Source organism: Rhinoderma darwinii, chromosome 4, assembly GCF_050947455.1.
Source record: "Rhinoderma darwinii isolate aRhiDar2 chromosome 4, aRhiDar2.hap1, whole genome shotgun sequence".
Classification (NCBI taxonomy): domain Eukaryota; kingdom Metazoa; phylum Chordata; class Amphibia; order Anura; family Rhinodermatidae; genus Rhinoderma; species Rhinoderma darwinii.
The window spans coordinates 258768515-258788623 of record NC_134690.1 but is presented as its reverse complement, the minus strand read 5'-3'; the positions used below and the strand labels follow the sequence as shown (position 1 = coordinate 258788623).

The window sequence follows — 20109 nt, the reverse complement described above, 5'->3', positions numbered from 1 at the left end:
AAGGTTTATTGATGTGCGTGGATAGTAAAAACTAGCTTATCCCGCATAAGCGCTACTTTAGCTCAAATTGCTGAAAAAGGTAATGCTGGCTATGATAGAAAGGTGTCAGAACACACAGAGCATAGCAGCCTGCTGTTTTTGAGGCTGCATAGCCGCAGACCGGTTAGAGTACCCATGCTGACCTCTGCCCAGCAACGAAAGCGCCTACAAGAGGAATGTGATCATTAGAACTGGGCCATAAAGCAATGGAAGAGGGTGGCTTGGTCTGATGAATCACGTTTTCTTTTACATCATGTGACAGCCAGGTGCCCCAGATCTCACTCCGATTGAGCATCGTTAGTAAACATCATTAAATAATTGGTGACACTAAAATAATATAATTTAATTTGTTTTCTTGCTAGTCAAATTCATTGTATGCACACGTTGTGGCTTCCTTGATGCTGCATGCATGTAGCTGAAATGCCCCCTGCAAAGAAGCAAAATAGAATTTAACATGTATTAATTTAATAACTTTACTATTAGAATTTTTTCACAGATAACTTAGAATAAAAAAGCATTTGTGGCTAAAGTACTGCATTATTCATGAACACTAAATTCCAGGTGGCTGTAAGCTGAAGACAGATGTCGGAACTACTCATCTATAGAATATGTCTGTATGTTCATTCTGCTTTAATAAACTGAGGTACCCATTTTGAATATTGGGTCAGTGCTCCCCTAGTGGAGGCAGACAGAATTATTTCATTTTACTCTATGGCTATACAGGAGATTTGAAATGGAGCTATCAAGATTATAATGACATATTATGAAATTAATCACCAGAGATAAAAATGGTGTTTTAAAGGTATATATGCATTCCTAAAGAAATGATTCAAAGAAATGTTCCTAGAATCTGTGTGCCCCGCAATATGGCATGTAAAAAAAACTAAATGGTGTATCCCCCGTCATCCTGGTAAACAGTGGGTGCAGATGTTAGACCTACCCTTAACATGTCTATATTGGACTTGCATATTATTTGGATACAGTGAAATTTTCATTGCATGGAGTTATTTCATGTTTTCTAAATTCTTATACATAACTGCTGTGATGCCAGCGGTTGCTGACCGCCGGCATCCCCCACTTACTGGCAGCCGCAGGACTCTGAAACGCTGGTGCACACTGCTCTCCCTTCCAGCCGATGCCCGTAGGTTGCGCGAGCTTTCATCCCCGGTCTTAAAGGGCCGGCGTGCACACCAGAAACCACCACTAACCAATCCCAGCACACCCAGGACTTTAAGGCTGGGTTCACACGTGGCGGAATTTCACTTAAATTCCGCTGCGGACACTCCGCAGCGTTAATCCGCAACGGAGCCGTTTCTCCATTGCCTTCCACTTCTATTTAGAAGTGTTCGTTTAGACGAGGCGTAAAATTCCGCTGCGGAGCATAGGCTGCGGAGCGGAATTTGGTGTCCGCAGCATGCTCTGTCTGTTGCGGAGCAGTGGCGGACTCATGGCGGAATTTCTCCATTGACTTCAATGGAGATTCTAAATTCCGCAATGAAGTCCGCAGCTGTCATGCACATGTTATGTGTGCTGCGGATGCGTCTTGCTTTTTTGCCATGACATTTCTTCATTCTGGCTGGACCCATGTATTTCTAGGTCTACAGCCAGACTGAGGAAGTCAATGGGGCTCCCGTAATTACGGGAGCGTTGCTAGGAGACGTCAGTAAATAGTCACTGTCCAGGGTGCTGAAAGAGTTAAGCGATCGGCAGTAACTGTTTCTGCACCCTGGACAGTGACTACGATCTCAATATACAGCAACCTGTAAAAAAAATTGAAGTTCATACTTACCGAGAACTCCCTGCTTCTGTCTCCAGTCCGGCCTCCCAGGATGACGTTTCAGTCTAAGTGACGGCTGCAGCCAATCACAGGCCAATAACAGGCTGCAGCGGTCACATGGACTGCCGCGTCATCCAGGGAGGTCGGGCTGGATGCCGAAGGAGGGACGCGTCACCAAGACAACGGCCGGTAAGTATGAATTTCTTTGACTTTCACAAGGGAAAGTGCTGTCCCTTCTCTCTATCCTGCACTGATAGAGAGAAGGGAAGTACTTTTACCGCAGTCCGCAGCAGCTAGTCCGCATCAATTTACTGCACATTTTGTGCAGATCCGCAGCAGAATCTGCAACGCAGATTCTGTGCGGCATTGATGCGGACAGTTGCGGAGGAAATCCGCCACGTGTGGCCATGCCCTAAAAATAACTCACTTCCCCATTGCCTGAGCAATATTGTGTCTAAACCTGTGTTGGTCTGCAAAGGTTCCCTAGCGTAATCCAGTATCCTCGTTCAGTGTCAAGTCCAATGTCCGGTGTGTCCAGTGTCTGGGACGACTTCAGTATCTGTGTCAAGTCCAGTGTCCGAGATGACTACAGTTCCTGTGTCCTATTTCCGAGGCAAGTCCAAGTATCCGGCACAAGCCAGCTTCCAATAGTCCAGCGCAAAAGCCAGCTTACGATAGTCCGGCACAAGCCAGGTTACAATAGTCTGGCACAAGCCAGCTATCCAGGTACTCTCGTCCTAGTGACTGTCGTTGACATTTTGTTTGACCAGCTGCCACTCGGTTACGGTGGAGTGGCCCTGTGGGTCCACATTCCCCACATCCGTGACAACAGCCTCCTAAATGGTTGCCTTTGGAAACAGACAGAGGTTTATCGGGACTTTACGGTCATGTGACCAAAGAAATTAGCTATAGCTGTACCTATAATATGAGTTCCCACAATACACTTCCCTGTGTAGCAGAAAACCAGCAGAATTCTAAATATATCTTTGTAATGTATTGCTCTTAAGATATGCAGTGAGAATTGCAATATGCAAAGTAAACAATCTTACATTTGCAACTAACTCACATAGAAGCTAAAATTCCAGTTTTATAAATTTAGAAGAAAAACGTTTCAAACCTGAAACTGTAGAAGTTAGGTACCAGTTGTAAAAATTCCCTAAACAGGTTTTCCTACTAGATACATTTATGTTATCTCAATAAGATATGTCAAATATCTGATCAGTTTGGCAATTACCACTGAGATCCCCACCGATTGCAAAAATTATGCGGCTTCAGCATTATACATGGTATATCCTATCTTTATGTCATCATTATATATACTGCTCAGATTTGTCCATTTTATGCAATGGGTTTAAAGGGAATGTGTCGATAGAAAAAAAAATAATATTTTTTTAGTTAAACGGTTAGTATATAACTGATTACACATTGTTCTTTTATTTTTTATTTTTTCACAAGTCAGGAAATATTATAAATTAGATTCTAATTTATAACATTTCCATGTGCTGGTCACTAGAGGGAGCAATTCCCAAAATTGCAGCATTGGCATTTGGTAAAGCAACCTCATTGCTTTATGTAGCAAAATTGGAGAAGACACACTCGCTCTAGTGTCCTCAAACAATCCCCCATTCTTTATCCTGGCTAGTGCCAGGAGAAAGGAGGGGATTGAATGTTCAAACCTCCTACACTGTGTGCCCCCATTTTTTGAGCGTATGCACAGTTTAGGAGGATTAGATACAGTGGTAATCAGACAGTATAACACGAACATACACGAACATCACATACACAAACATAACTTACCTGCTCCTGCCGCCGCTGCCTCCGCTCCTAGTCTGAACATATGGACGGAAGCTGCGACCTGAAGTCATCATCTTACTGTCCGGCCGCGGCTTCCAGTCCACATAAAAATGGCGCCGGATGTCGCTCTACCGAAGACCTTCCTTTTGGACTGTGTGGGAGCGGCGAATGTGCCGTTCACACACAGACGGCGTACGCTATAGTGAATGGAACGGCTCCCATTCGCATTCTCTATGGGGATGTATATGCCGTATTCCACCTCTGTATGTGTCGTTAATCGACACATACAGAGATGAAAAAAAAAATGTCAGCCCCCATAGAGAAGTAAAAGAAAGAAAAAAGTACAACACAAAAACACAAATAAATGAAATTTATTTTAATGAAATACTAAAAGCAATTACATATATAGAAAAAAAAAATTTGTGACACCTTCCCTTTAAGACATCTATGTAAAAGAATGAACCTGGTTATAGCTACAGTACTGTATATGTTGAATAAACATTTTAAGTCACCAGTCTTACTAAGTGTGTACCTGTAGATATTTCTTATATGTCAGATGTCTCTGTTAGCTCCAACTTGCTGTAATCATCAATCCGCTTTTCCATTACTTCACGAATCAATACTAGAAGAAATGTAATAAATTAAAATCGATAAATAAAAAAAGTTACAAACTTTATTGACCATGCACTGGCATTTTGCTTTGCTAATATTATGTCTGCATAAGTTCCTAAACACAACGTAAAACTACACAAAATGTTAAACTTGGGCTTAATAGCACACTTCTTGATAGCGAACTGCAACTAAAAAAACAAACAAAAATAAAATAAAAAAACTGAAAATTTTATAGTATATTTCACCTTCATTGCAAGCCAATGTCCCAATGAATAGTCACTTTTTTGGATATGAAATATGCTGTGCAATCATACTGAAACTGGCCACAGACTGGAAGTATTTCTAAAACTTTAACTTTTTACTACCATAGACATGAACAGTTATTGTTAACAATTGTTACCAATGTTCAGAGCATAAAGTAACGATTAAAGGGGTTGTCCAGGATTAGGAAGACATGGCTATTTTTACCCAAAAACAGTGCCACAACTGTCCGCAGGTTTTGTTTGGTATTGTAGAAAAGCTCCATTAAAGTGAATGGGGCTGAGCTGCAATACCAGACACAACCTGCGGGAAAAGTGTGACTCATTTCCCTAAAAATGAAGTGTTACACAGTGCTCACTGAAATCAATGGGCTGTCCATATAATCAATAATGCTCTGATAATAGACATGGTGCCAAGCAAGGACTTTATTACTTACATATGCCACAATACCATAGACAACCCCATAAAGGACACTTTTTCATAAACCTAAAATACATATTTCTTAACATATTCACCACAAGAAATAACTTACGGTCAAGCATTGTTCTGCCCAGTTCATTCCTCTCTAGTGCTTTCTTCACCTCATCCATTAGCCATGGCATGAATCCCGTCTCAACATCTTTTAAACACATAAATATTTTGTTAAGTGGAACGTTTAAGTAAAAATACAAAATGAAAAAGCAAGAATGACTGCAAGAAACTAGCAACACAAACTGCACATGGATAATATACAAACCGTCGGCTTTTTCGGGGTGGAATCTGTTACAATAAGTGACACAACATTTGTACAGACACACGAATTTCCCACTGAAATCAATGGGAGACGGATTTCGGCACGGAAATCCTCACCGTGTGAACATAGCCTTAGTCTAATGAGCAACAGTAAGACTATAGAGAATATATAATGCACTGTTTGACATTTACAAACCTCTTTCCACAGGATCATAAAAATATCCATTGTCCCTTAAGCTGCTAAATACAGAAGGAATAAGATCAGCCAGGTACTGCTGGGCAAAGGCCCTAGCTGCCACCTTCTCTGCGGTCTCCTTTTCTTTCAGAAGCGTTTCCCTTTGCTGTTGTTTTCGCCGATCCTGCAAAGATAGCAAAATAATAATCTGCAGTTTTGACCTTTAGATTGTATTTCATATATTTAGAGACGTATTCAGCTACAAGCATGGATTATAAAATAAGTTTCAAATGATCCAGTTGTACCTTTTCCTCTCTATGCCGTCTCTCGTGTTCTTCAAGTCGCTGTGCTTCAGCAAGCTCGGCATTACGTAGTTCCTCAAAAGCACGCTGCAGTGCCCTTAGGTTTGCCAGTTCTTCTTCTTCCATTACTTCCAATAGAGCCTGCTCAATTGTCTTCCCAATCAACACTTCCAGTATTGGCTTTACCTCCAGATCAAAGTCAAAAAGCTATAAAAATAGTACAGAGATTTTTTTTTTTAGAAAGAATATCATTAATTAATCTAAAATAATTCACATTTCAGATCTTCAGATGCCAACTGTAATTAAAGGGTTATTCCCATCTCGGACATTTATGGCATATCCATGCCGTAAATGTCCAGTAAATGCGGTTCCCGCCACTGGGACCTGCACCTAGATCTAGAACGGGGGCCCCCTGACCTAGGTGAGCCTAGCAAAGGAATCAGATTTCACCCATTAAATATATTGCGTGGTCTAGGATTGTTCTAATTGTTTAAGAAAAACTTGTTTTTTGCAGTAAATGCTCACTATTGGTAAAGAATTAAGTCTGCAAGATAAAATCAGGCTTTTCTCAGAGGCCGGCCATACACAAGGCAATTGTTTAGAAGATTAAAACGAGTTTTCCCACTTTTGACATTTATAGCAGATCCTCTGGTTGGCTAGATGTTGTAGACCAGTGCTTCTCAAACGGGCTTCACTAATGAGGCATCACCAGTTCTGGGTACAACGCCCCTCAGTTGTTGGGGAGACATATTTGACAGAGGTGATTATTAGCTGCACAGGCTATTCTATGGTTGCACCAGTCTTTGGTTTAGCAACATAATTCACTCCGTTTGTGCCTTTTTTTTTAAGCTTTACTGGGTTCAGGAGGCAAATTTTAAGATAAATTGTAGGAATTTAAAAAAAATTAAAGGTCCAGGCATCAATATGTTCTGGCTGGTAAGGCTCTGGTAGAAAAAGAATAAGAAGCCCTCTTATAGACCACTAAACTGGTTATAGATATTTACTTCTCCTTCCAAGATCTGAGTTGCAACATCAGCTCCAGTCTTAGCTGGGATGAAGAGAGGTGTGGGAGGTCTGTCCAAGAAAGCATCGGTCTGGCATTCCATGTCCTTCTCCTCAACACGATCACTAAGCTCTTCTAAGTAAAGCTCTGAAACAAAGACCACATACAACAGAGATAACAAGTCATCCATCTACCATCTCCATTTTATTCATTAGTTTTGCCCTAGTTCTTGGTTGACAGGAAAAAAAAGGGCTTAAATCTATTACAGCCGTACATTGGGGGTATGCACCAAAAGGTAACGATAGGCACCAATTCACCCGCCCCACGCCAAAATAGTGTCCTTTTGGCATGCACCGGGCTGATACGCGTCAACATACCTTTTCTTTCTGCTGTAAAGAATAGTGTAGTAGACTATGCTTTTCTATACAGATTGATAGAGAACAAACTGTATACCGAGTGGTATACGTATTTTTCTTGTGGTAGCCTATTAGTAACATATGCCTATACAGTGCCATATGTCGCAGCTTTCTATCAGAGGTATACATCAGATGTAGGGCTTTAATGTGATGTAAAAAGAGCCTAATTCTTCACTACAACAATCCTTTTACATCTGTTAATTTGCTACCGTTTTTGGGAGTGACAGAGGAATGATTATTAGTGCCAGACGGCGGTTTAAACGGTGCGCAAAACAACTATTGGGAACCAGTTACAGTGGCGAAAATACTTTGGACAGAGAAGGGTGGCCACAATGGTTGAAACTTACTGGAAGGCAATAGTAACTCAATCACACGTTACAACTGTGGTGCGCAGACAAGAATCTTTGAATGCACAGCACATCAAACCCTGAAGAATAAGACCAAATATGGTTCCACTCCTTTCAGCTTTTTAGAACAACAAAATCTAAACACATTTAAAGATTGAAAAAATGCCATATAGTCTAAGAAATCTGTTAAAAAAGATGCCAGGTTCAGAATTTGGTGTTAAAGGGGGATTACCATTTTTAAGTAAATAAAGTCTAAGTATGGTTTTATTTTTAATTTTTAACAATTTTCAAGATCGTGGTTTGTCATCATTGCATGGGACTGTTCTTGTTTAAATTAAGAGGCTGAATATGGTGCAGATGTTATACTTCTCACAGCGGACAGATGGCTACAATTGCATCCAGTTTAGACAATCCTCTGTAACATAAATACACGTGAAGTGTATTAGCCTTAAAGGGGTTTTCTCACGAGGGACATTTATGACATATCCACAGGATAAGCCATAAATGTCAGATAGATGTGGGTCCCACCTCTGGGACCCGCACCTATGTCTAGAACGGCGCCCCCTAAACTCTGATCTAGCTTTGACTGCTATCACTGACTCCCGGCCACTTCCTGACTTTATGGTCGGGAGTTACGAAAACAGTGTAGCTCGGTGAGCTACACTGTTTCCGTAACTCTCATAGTAGTGCATAGCTGCGAGCTACACTGTTCACTGTTTCTGTAACTGCCATTCAGTTCTATGGGGCTTTCAAAAACAGCGTAGCTCAGCGAGCTACGCTGTTTTCACCTTCATGGTCGGAAATCAGCTGACACACAAAGAGGTAGAACGGGGTTTAGGGGCCCCGTTCTAGAGATAGGTGCGGGTCTCAGAGGGACCCACATCTATCTCACATATCCTGTCACGTCCCTCGTAGGAAAACCCATTTAAGTCCAAACTGCACACAGATCATGCCTAGACTGGATGCAATGTAGTGAATTCTCATCTGAGGGACATTAAGTCTGTATGAATTCTCAACTTTATATAAGAAAATTGCACAACTTATCATTATACAATTAATCTTAATTTAAATATAACCATAAAAACTCTTTAACCACAAAAAGTAATTTATCACTCCATAACATTAAATTTAACATCTTTTAAAATATGTTACTGAGAAACGTCAGACGATGTCATTAGTGGGTGGGGAGGGTGGTCTGTGAGCCAACTCTCCCGATAAGCATGTACTTAAGATATGGCGGGGGTGAAGGGTGCATGGCATAGAACCATGTGATTTCGCTCTAATGACTGCTGGGTGTTTATAGTCACAGATTTTCATTAGTGACATCTTCTGTCATGCCAAAATGAGACACACATACAATTCAGTATTAGTTACAAGCAACTAAGGATTTCTATCATATTATACAATATTACAAGCTAGGAGCGGCGCTGGAACTGGGCATCCAGATTTTTGGCCCGGTGCCCCGGATCTCTGGGTGACCTCCACTTTCAATGTCCTCTGATCCTCAGGGAGCAGATACACTTAAATACTATAGTGGGGCAGTGAACAGTCACCTTAGGCCTGCAGCTTAAGAGATGCCAGGATGGGACCACTAGGAAGGCTGGCGCGATGTAGTCATCAAGTATGAGTTACACTATGGGGGCAGCATTACTTAGTGGGGTGCACTATGGGGGCAGCACTGACGGGGCAACATTACTAAGTGGGGGGAAAAAGGGGCACCAATGTGGGATCATTACTGAGTGGTGGGGGGGACAGTTACCGTGTGGAGGGCACTAAGTTGGCACCAAGACAAGGGGGCACTTTTACTGGGGGGGACTTAGAAGGAACCATTACTGTGAGCAGCACCATTACTGAGTGAAGGTACAGAGGGGACACCATTTCTCAAGGGGGCACTGCTACTATGGTGGGTACTAAGGAGCCACTATTTTTGTGTGTGTTGTGAACTAAAGGGGCAGCAAACTCTGCAGAAATAAGTGGTGGCCGGGAGACATAGTCATAAAGGACTGAGCCGGATAGAGAAGGAAAGTCAACGACTCTGAGAAGACGTCACCTGTTACTCTCTGGATGTAATTTTTACTGTATTCACTTATATATGGTTTACAGTGTGATAATATTCTGTAGATCGCCATCGTAGAACTCTTATGTGACCACTGTATGGGCACTGAATGGTATTATTGGTTATATTGGTCTTTGTGTTGGCTATTTGTATTATTTGGTAAATGCATTACTGTATTATTTAGAGATAGGCTATTATATATACATAAGTGTTTATTATAGGGCAAATTATTTGAGGGAAAGGCTGATGTTTCTTTGGGTACAGGTTTTATAATAAAGTAATTACCAGGGACAATGTACCGATGAGTTGGTTTAGCTAAACCTATCGTATTCTAAAAGTTATTTTATAGCTATGCTGTCTTCAATATATTTTTTGGGGTGGAGGGGCTAAAGATATGCCTGGGGACTCGTGCTCCTGATCTTTTTAGATCCTAGAAATGCCCCTGTTACAAGCAATAATATTCTTCCCACCTGTCTGCACTTCAATGTGTTTCCTGCCTTCCACAGGTTCTGGTGACCTGGATCTCAGCAGTTCTTTTGCACGTTTTTTTGCAAGTGCTCTTCTGCGGACCTCCTGATTCCTCTGAATCTCCACTGGATCTGGCTGAGCAGACTAAGTGAGAAAAACAGATGTTAGTTCTATACTCATACTAGCAAAATTAAATTCCAAACCAGAAAATGCTGCATCTGGCCAAAAATATATGGACACCTGACCATCACACCTATATTATTTTGATGGACATCCAATTTCAAAACCATGTGTGTTCATATGGAGTTGGTCCTTCTTTTACAGCTATAAAACAGACTCCCCTCTAATGGGAAGGTTTTCAAGAACATTTTAGAGTGTGCCTGGAATTTTGTGCCCATTCAGCCAAAAAAGGATTTGTGTGGTTAGGCACTGATGTTGGATAAGAAGATCTGGCTCACAAGCAGCGCTCTAATTCATCCCAAAAGTGTTTGATGGGGTTGAGGTCAGGGCTCTGTACAGGCCACTAGAGTTCCTACACACCAAACCTATCAAACCATGTCTTTATGGACCTCGCTTTGTGTACAGGTAAACAATCCTGCTGCAACAGAAGAGGGCCTTCCCAAACTGTGTCCACACCACCAGCAGCGGGTTTGAGCTGTAACATACAGAGGACACCCTGCTGCCAAGTCTAGTATCGGAGCAAACTTCGATATCGGCCATTTAACACCTTAAGGTCCTATTACATGGGCCTATATGTGGAGTGAAAATGAGCGCAGATCAACGAGGAAGCACATTGATCAGCGCACGTTTGCTCCTGTTATAAGGAGCAATGCTTGGTTATGTATGGGGACGAGAGATCTTTACTACGTTTACAGAGGGAGTTGTGCTGCCGACAACGATAATATTTAATTGCTGCATAAACTACACAGATCAATGCTCGGGAACGAGCATTCATATAAATTATTGTTTGCCTGATCATTGATCAGTGTAAAAGGACCTTTAGATGCCGAGGTCAAAAGGGAAAGTGGCATCTAGGTGGTTAGACAAAGGGAGGGTGCTCCCTCTGTCGTTCCATCGGCACCCCCTCCCTCCCGACCACAGGGTTACAATGAATAGACCTGGCAGCCGGTGGCCTAACAAAGGCCCCCATGTCTGCTATGTGACTTGACTATTAGACCCTGCCTAAGGCAGGGCCTAATAGCTTGCCTGTCAGTAAAGCACAGGCAGGCAATCATACACTGCAATTCAGTGTCTTATTGAAGCGATCAGAAGATCGCACATTCAAGTCTCATAAGTACTTTAAAAAAATATGTAAAAAATAATGAAATAGGGGAGTGGACGTGCGAAGGGAGAGCGCCGCCAGCGATTGTTACCATCTGCCTCCATCCTCCCTATTACAGTGGCTGTATCCTCTTAGCGCTTCACACAGCGGTGCTCTCCGTGTGGCACTACATTTAGAGGCCAGTATTGGACCAATCGGTGGCCTCGGAGCAACGGGGCCTAATCTGTGAGCCGGATCCCGGGCCTAAAGTTAATACCGGAAGTCTGCGGGCCACACTTCCAGCCGGGCGTTCGGAGGCCTTGTGAGGCTTATTGACACTCCCTGGTGGGAGCGGTTCCTCTGGGGCGACCTGCCTTACCTCCCTAGGGCCCTCCTGGACTCCTACTCTGTTTGGGCCGTTGGACACAGTCACTTGACTGCGAAAAGAGGCGGTCACCATCTTTGGACCATCATTCCAGGCTCTCTGTGGGACTCCACCTACGCCCTTGAGGTGTGGTGAGTGTGCCTTGCTATTTGGCTTAATCAACTCCCTGGGGATACTACTCACTCTGCTTGGGACCCCCACACACCACATCTTCTCTAAATATGTGACTGTGATGTAGCATCTGGAGGAGTCTTCCCCCTTCCCTATACAAACAATATTGTGAATTATACTCCTGGTGCACTAGCCTGATTACTTTCTTTGTTCCTATGCATACTTATGGAGTGAGGTCTAGCGGTAATAGCGCCTTCCAAACAGTCCAAATTTACCAACAAGATGGATAAATCGGAGGGAAAAGCACCTGGGCCGCGAACGTCACGGCCTTCAGAGGCTGTTGCCTCTCCTTCCACCCCAACGAATTCTCCTACTGAACCGTCTATGTTAGATGTCCTAAAAGCTATCATGGAATCCCGTACAATACTAACGAAAAAGACTGACGCTCTTCAGACGGACTTTGGCCACCTTAGAGCTGATGTGCACACATTACGTGAAAGGGCTAGAGTCTGAATGATGCATGTCCGACCTGGAAGATACCGTAACTCCTCTTAGATTCTCTAGTTGATACTCTAGAGTCCCAGCAATCCATTAGGAAAGCCAAAATGTATGACATTGGAAATCGTTTAAGACAGTGTAATATCATTTTTGTGGGTCTGCCGGAAGGGGTTGAGAGGCCGGATCCTGCTGTCTTAGAAACCTGGCTTAAATCGCCCTTCGGACAAACTGCCTTTTCTCCCATGTTTAGCGTGGAACGAGCACATCGTATCCCAACCAGAGATCCTCCACCTGGAGCACCTCTACGTACACTTCCTCAACTTTAAAGATAGAGACAAGTTGCAAGATTTTGTCAGCAAACAATGTCCTCTGAAGCATGATATCCAGCTGTACGAGTTTTCCCTGATTACTCCATGGAAGTACAAAAACAAATCCCTTATTCCATGGTCTACCCTGCGAAGCTCAGGCTAGTCCACAACAGCTCTACAGTATTTTTGGATTAACTGGAGGATGTCTTTGCCTGGATGGAACACTGTGGGATATAACGCGTTAACTCATGACGAACTGTATCTTTCTGTGCAAAGGCCCAATATGGATACGAACTACACTCCACTTTATCTCTCAGGAAGACTATTATGTCTATAATTCTGTTTGCCGAGTGGAGTGAGAACTAACTTTTCTCTCAGATCTTCTGAGGCTCAGAGGAGATGAACCATCTCCTAGGGTCTTCTTTTCCTCCAACGATATCTTCGATCCTGTGATTTATTATGCCTAATTTCTATATTTATTAGATTTGTGATTCATCTCAGGGAAGGGGATTACCCCCTCATTCATCTAACCGTTTAACCATATTTTCTAATCCCAGTTTGGCCTTTACCTTAAGCAGGATTGTTAATGTAATTGGGAATAAAGCCTGTCTCATGCTTGGAGGGATGGGTAGGGGTGGGGTTTATTTGTTATAGCTTTCCATGTCTTTTCAACTATCTAAATGTAATGTATAACTTTGGGTGGATCAGTGATTTGACCATTCAGTCGGCTGGAATTTATAGTCCCTCGTGTGAGTTACATTTTCCTGCTCCCTCTCCCCATATTTGTGATGTAGATATGGCCTATTTTCTCTATAGCAATGTTGGAGGAGTTACAGCACCTTAAAATAATCTCCTGGAATGTTAGGGGACTCAATGAGGAGCTCAAGAGATCCCTGGTCTTCAACTTTATCTCCACCTACAGTCTGCATATGATACTACTCTAGGAGACCCATGGGTTTTAAACTGAAGGCTATGCATAAGCCCTGGATGAGAAATGGATATCATGCCTCCTTTTCCAGCTACTCCTGTGGGGTCTCTTTACTGGTCCACAAATCTCTACAGTGTGTGATTAATTCTGTGAATACTGATCCTAGAGGCAGATTCGTTATTATACGTTGCCAGATATACTTTACCTCCTTCATTATTGTGAATATCTATAACCCTTCTCTGGCATCGATCCACATGTTACATGAAGTGATGGTATTAGTGATGGGCCTCAGCCCTGCACCCTGCCTACTCCTTGGTCATTTTAATCTCCAGATTCGTCTGGAGTTGTATAGACTGGGGGGGGGATGGTGGGTAATGTTTCTCACCTAACTACATGGGCTGATACATATTATATCGCATGCGCCATCCACTGCCTCGGGCTACTCCTGCCACTCTCTGGCCTATAGGTAATTTTCAAAGACTGATCTCGCATTTGGGAATATGGCCTCTCTTATATTTGTAGTAGATGCTGAATATCTTCTGAGGGGTATTTAGGATCATTCCCCCTACTGATCACTTTAAGAATCCCTGAAGTGGCCAAAGTAAAATTTGAAGATTAAGTCCCCATATGGCTTTCCTGTAAAGAGGTTATAGCCTCCTTAGAAATAGAATTGACTTTTGGGAAGTTAATGCTGACAAGGCTGAGTGCGGTTTAGTATTGGATACTTTTAAAGCATATACAAGAGGAGTTATTATACGAGCCGTCTCCTCCAATAGACATGGTCTGGCAGCTCACCAAGTTGAACTAGAGACTGATCTGGCAAAAGCGGTGGAAGTGTATCTTACAACCAGGAACCCCTCAAACTTCTCTGCCTTCTCAGCAAAACAACGTGAATACCACCTAATCTTGACAGAATTAACTAGGAAGAAAACTCTATATTCCCAACAAAGGTGCTTTGATCAAGGAGATACAAACGGTTTCTTATTAGCATATCTAACTAGACGTGACACAAGAGCGAATTCCATCATGGATGTCATGTCCCCCACAGGGGTACTGGTAAGACCCCCTCTAGCCATTAATCAGATATTCGCCCTATTCTACTCAGACTTAAGGGGGTTTTACACTGGGCGATTATCGGGCAGACGAGCGTACATTTTACTTTTTTAAAACGATACGATCAGCAGATGATTGAGCGTTTGCTCGTTCATCTGCTGATTGCTGCCCTGTTTATAAAAGGAAATTCTCGGCGACGAGCGTAGAACGCTCGTTGCCGAGAATTTCCTTTTATAAACAGGGCAGCAATCAGCAGATGAACGAGCAAACGCTCAATCATCTGCTGATCGTATCGTTTTAAAAAAGTAAAATATTATCGTTGTCAGCAGCACATCTCCCTGTGTAAACAGGGAGACGCGCTGCCGACAAGATAATAATGTATGGAGAGGAGTGATCGGAGTAACGACTGCTCGTGCACATCCATACCTCCTTCTGACAGGAACTAAAGTGGAATAGAAAAAGAAACACGGCGCCACATAGTGCAAAATAAAAGCAAGGTGAAACAAGGGAGCACAGTTGATGTGACAATTACGCTCACCTTGAATAATGGACACCGGTGGGTGTCATAAAGGCGTGAAAAGCTGCAGCCAGGTCCATAACACAGCAAACGAAGTTTGTTGAAGTGGAAAATTGGGACCACCGGCGCTGCTATGTGGAACAGTGAGCAATATGGAGACTTAGGCGGGCATCAAGATAAAGGACTTTATTGTCAAAAGGCTACACGTTTCAACACCGAACCGGTGTCTTCATCAGGCCAATATATACTGTGCGGTTCAAGCACATTTATACACACAAAAAGGCAGAAAAAAACGCCAAAACAAACAGGTTGAAGGTCACGGAGATAAAAAGACAATATCTATCATATTTACAGCAAAATTATACATGTGCGGCGATCAAGAACGCTTGAAACATGAAAGATGACGATGATGATAGCTTGAACATAATTTGGATAATACAAATGTAAACATATATCAATCGCATATATCAAACGCATGCGGCGTTGGTGAAAATAAATTGTTATACATATTTATTGTGAGTATTCATTATAAGACAAGGGAATAGTAAATTTATCAAATAAAGAACAACGAAAAATGTATAATTTGAAGATGTTTGCCTCATCTTAAAATTATAAATTTTTCGTTGTCCCAATTTTCCACTTCAACAAATCCTTCCGACAGGAGCAAACAAGCACCGATCAACTATGTCTCGTTGATTGGCGCTCGCTGCACCGTCCATTATCGACCGGTGTAATAGGGCCTTTAAACTCCTCCGAAGTGAAGTATTCTTTGGCTAATCTGGAAGAATACTTGAATACTATGGAGTTTCCTGTTCTAGATGTGGAAGATGTTCATTTTTTAGAAGCCGACCTAACTGTAGAAGTAGTCATGGCAGCCATTAATTCCTTCCCAAATAGGAAAACTCCAGGTCTACATGGGCGCCCCATTTAACGGTATAAGCTACATGAGGATTTGATTGCTCCGCAACTTCTTACCCTTTTCCAGTCTCTATGTGGGGAGGACAGCCCTCTCTCCCTCTATGAGAAAAGCTTTTATAGTGCAGATCCCCAAACCCTGTAAAGATCCAAGGGAAGAACCATCTCCCTCCTCAATTGCGATGTTAAAATCCTAATTAAAATTCTGGCAATGCGCTTACAGAAGGTGATATCTCATGTTGTTCATTCAGACCAATCTGGCTTTATACCCGGTAAGGCCACTGGCATTAACCAGCGGAGGTTGTTCACTAACCTCTCATCTACCTCTAACCTCCTTGGTTCCCGGATTGTTGCCTCCCTGGACTTGGAGAAAGAATTTGACTCTGTAGAATGGTCCTATTTGTGCTCAGTATTGAGTAGATTTGGGTTTGGAAAATGATTTATCCAACGGATACGTCTCCTATATTCACAACCCATAGCGAGTGTCAAATCTAATTGTCATATCTCCCACTCATTGCAGTAGCAATTAAACCCCTTGCTCTAGCCATAAGAAACTCCCGATAACATTACCCCACTAGTACAGCGACTTAAGGTGGACTTTGACAGGTGGAGACACCTTCCCACTTTCCCCTTTCGGTAACAGGTCGTATTAATCTGTTAAAAATGAAATCCCTTCCTAAATTCATATATCTCTTCCAGAATTTCCCGGTTTGGTTACCTCTTATGTTTTACTCTAAGATGGACAATGACCTTAGATCCTTTATTTGGGCAGGTGGAGTGCCTCAAATGGCTCTTGGTGCACTCCAGCTGCCTACAGAGCAGGGAGGTCCAGATCTACCAAATTTATATTTGTACTTTCTGGCTAGTCAATTAGTATATGTCTGGTGGTGGTTTACATATAGACATCTAAACCCATCTACAGATGTGGAAGCGACCTTACTAGGATCCTATAAAGCCCTAGTCAACTCTTATACAGGCAGCCAACCCCCTGCCCCCGGGTCATCTGCTCACAATCTCGGTGCATACATCCTTGAGGGTTTAGCAAAGGTCACGCCTCCTTTTTTGATCTGAAGATGTGTCCTGGTCACCCAGGACGCTACTCTGGTATAATCCGCTTCTGACACACATACGGAGACTCTCCAATACGAATACATAGGCAAACTGGTCATACTAACGCTGGAGGATGTGGTGGTCGAGGATAAAATTACCAATTTTGCACAACTCAAGAGTAAACACCAGGTTCCACCGCATCTGAAATTTCACTACTTTAAACTTAGACATGCCCTCTGGTCGCAGTTTGCGGACTATGATCTAAGATTGTGCATGTCCCCAGTGGAGGTTTTGGTAATACAGGAGACATTGATCAAATCTATGTTCATACTCTACAAACAATTATTACGTGTCTCTTCTACTAAACTTGATAGAGCACTAGAAAGATGGTCTCAGACCCTTCCCACTATAACTATATGATCAGTATACATACTGATTATGATCATGCGGAAATCCTGAGTGCCTTGATTGGTCCTTTGATATCGGCTAGAGATCGGCATGCTTCCCCTTCACAATAATAGAAGGGTTAACCAGAGTAGATCTAGCAGATCAGAAATTTCACAAACTGACCTATGACAAAGTTGGCATATCACTGAGCTCTTTAGTACGACCAATACTACTACCAATGTTTGTCTATGAATATTGCATGGTTGTTTGCTGTTTGCAATGGATGTGGCTGAAACACCTGAACTAAAAGGGGTGTCCAGAAACTTTTGCCCATATAGTATAATTAACCTCTTGTCAAACAGAACAAAATTAATTTGTTACTTTGTTAATTCTTTAAACCTGATTACAACAGGATTTACATCAATCACTTGCATGGGATACAAATATCGTGATAAATACAAGAAGTACTGGGAATATAATCGTACTTGTTGTGCATAACTTCAAGAGGTATCACTCGTCATGGCAGAAAAAAAGTTACAATAATCCAGGGTGTCCCACTCACCAAAGGTAATATTTGTTGGGCATAAGTATTGCCTCGTACCACCCTTCGGTCATACATAATATTTCCATAACTGTAAGTCTCTTCAGACCTATGGTGAAAGCAAAAAAAAAAAAGCATGTAACTATGAAAATGCAAACTTTTGTGCGATTTAGTGTGAACACTGTGCTAAATGTGTGGTAATGTCATTTATGATTAATTCTCACACCTTTTATGGTGTTGTTTAGCCCCTTGCCGCATTTTTTATTTTTTCATTTTTGTTTTTTTCCTACATTTCCTACAGTTTTTCCATTGACATAGCTGTATGAAAGCTTGTTTTTTTGCGGGACGAATTGTAGTTTATATGTAACATATAATTTATTGGGAAACTAGAAAAAAATTCTCTGTGGAATTGGAAAAAAACCTCTCCCTTGCTTTTGGGGTTTAGTTTAATGGCGTTCATCGTGTGGTAAAAACGACGTGTTAACTTTGTTATGTGGGTCAATATGATAACAGTGACACCAGACTTATAGGTCTCTTTTATACTACTTTAGCAAAGAAAAAACTATGTGTTTAAAAAAAGTCATTTGTTTTGTGTCGTCGTATTCTGAGAGCCATAACTTTTTTATTTTTCCGTCGATGGAACGATGTAAGGCCTTGTTTTATTGGTACAATTTTTGGGTACATACGACTTTTTGATCAGTTTATATTTCATATTATTTAAGTGTTAAGGTGACCAAAAAAACAGCAACTTTTTTTTATCGCGTTCACCATGCGGTATAAATAATATTATCTGGTTATAGTTTAGACTCTTACAGACATGACAATACCATTTGTTAATTTTTTTTATTTCAATATTTGTAAAACATGTACATTATTAAAATCGTAACATATTTTTTACATTTGTTTTAGTCACTCTTAATATTGGTATAATTTTTTTTTATACATTATTAAAAACTTTATTTAACTTTATTCTAGATTTTTTTTTTTTGCCCCACTTTGATCGCTGGTACAATACTGATGTATTGCAGTGTTGTGCTATTTACCAGCTCCTATTAGGCCAAGCCTCTGGCAGGGCTTAATAGGAGTACAAAGACGTCAGAATTGGGGGCCTTCATTAGCCCCCACGTCTGCCATGGCAAACAACCGCACTCCATGATTCCGTCGCAGGGAAGCTGATGGAGTGATGGAGGGCCCCGCTTTTTGTAAAGACTTAGATGACGTGGTCATTTTTTACCACGGCATCTAAGTGGTTAAACGGCCCGGGATAGGCGTTACCTCCGATCTCTGTCATTGCAGTGACTTTTTTTTGTTATAGCTAGCACCTAAGTATGGAGCGGCTGCAGCAGACAAGCGCGCTCCATTCTCCCCCATCATGGCTATGTCGCACAGTTAATGTCGGGAAAGGGCTAGGTCACAGTTTTCATAAATTAATATAAAAATTATGCAATGTACTAAATCCTCTTTGGTTTCATTTTTGCGAATCTCTGTAGAGATGTGCCAGATGGAAGTACATGGAAACATATGTCCCTGTTGTCAATAGGCCATTAAGCCCTTAGATGCCACGGTAAAAAAATGGTCTAAAGAGCTTGACAGAGCTTGTCGTTCCATTGCGGGTTACCGATGGGTTACTATGCCAACCGGTGGGAATAAGAAAGGCCCTTAGGTCTGCCTTAGATGTCTTCCTATTAGGCCAAGCAAGGAAGCAAGCAGCCTTATAGATTGCATATCAGTCTATCACTGATGGGCAATTATGCTTTGGAATGGTAAGTATTAATAAAGTTTAATAAAGAAAAGAAAAAAAAAAGTCTCCCCATTCAAAAAAACAAAAAAAAACAAAAAAAAAAACACAAAAATATATATATATATATATATTTTTTAAAAATAGTAAAAAAAAAAAAAGATGTCGCACTGCAGGAATCGGGACAAATAAAAACAAACAATGGCGTATTTGCCTATATTTCCTCATCTCCTCCCAAAATGTTTTATATAAGTTATACAATAAATTATATGTACCCCAAAATGGTACAAATAAGATCTACAACTCGCCCCACAAAAAACAAACCTTTGGCTCTCAGAATGTGGCAATGAAAAATCTTCAAAAATAACTCGTCCCTGAAAGTCCAGAATAGGCCAGTCCCTAAAGGGACATATCCTGCCTCTACTGCATTGTTTA

The 20109-nt window shown here is 41.7% G+C and overlaps 1 protein-coding gene across 2 annotated transcripts in view; it reads right to left on the bottom strand.

Annotated features, from left to right (window-relative positions):
* Positions 1 to 361: 361 nt before the first annotated feature.
* RSPH3 (radial spoke head 3) overlaps positions 362 to 20109 on the bottom strand; it is a 32686-nt gene continuing 12938 nt past the window's right edge. For both annotated transcript variants that reach the window (XM_075862421.1, XM_075862422.1), the window contains exons 3-10: positions 17958 to 18045; positions 9985 to 10126; positions 6697 to 6842; positions 5696 to 5899; positions 5412 to 5574; positions 5016 to 5102; positions 4143 to 4232; positions 362 to 466 (exon numbers count right to left, since the gene is read on the bottom strand). In XM_075862421.1, coding sequence (XP_075718536.1) covers positions 4156 to 4232; positions 5016 to 5102; positions 5412 to 5574; positions 5696 to 5899; positions 6697 to 6842; positions 9985 to 10126; positions 17958 to 18045 — 907 coding nt within the window. In that variant the 3' untranslated portion in view covers positions 362 to 466; positions 4143 to 4155. The remainder of the gene's footprint in view (positions 467 to 4142; positions 4233 to 5015; positions 5103 to 5411; positions 5575 to 5695; positions 5900 to 6696; positions 6843 to 9984; positions 10127 to 17957; positions 18046 to 20109) is intronic.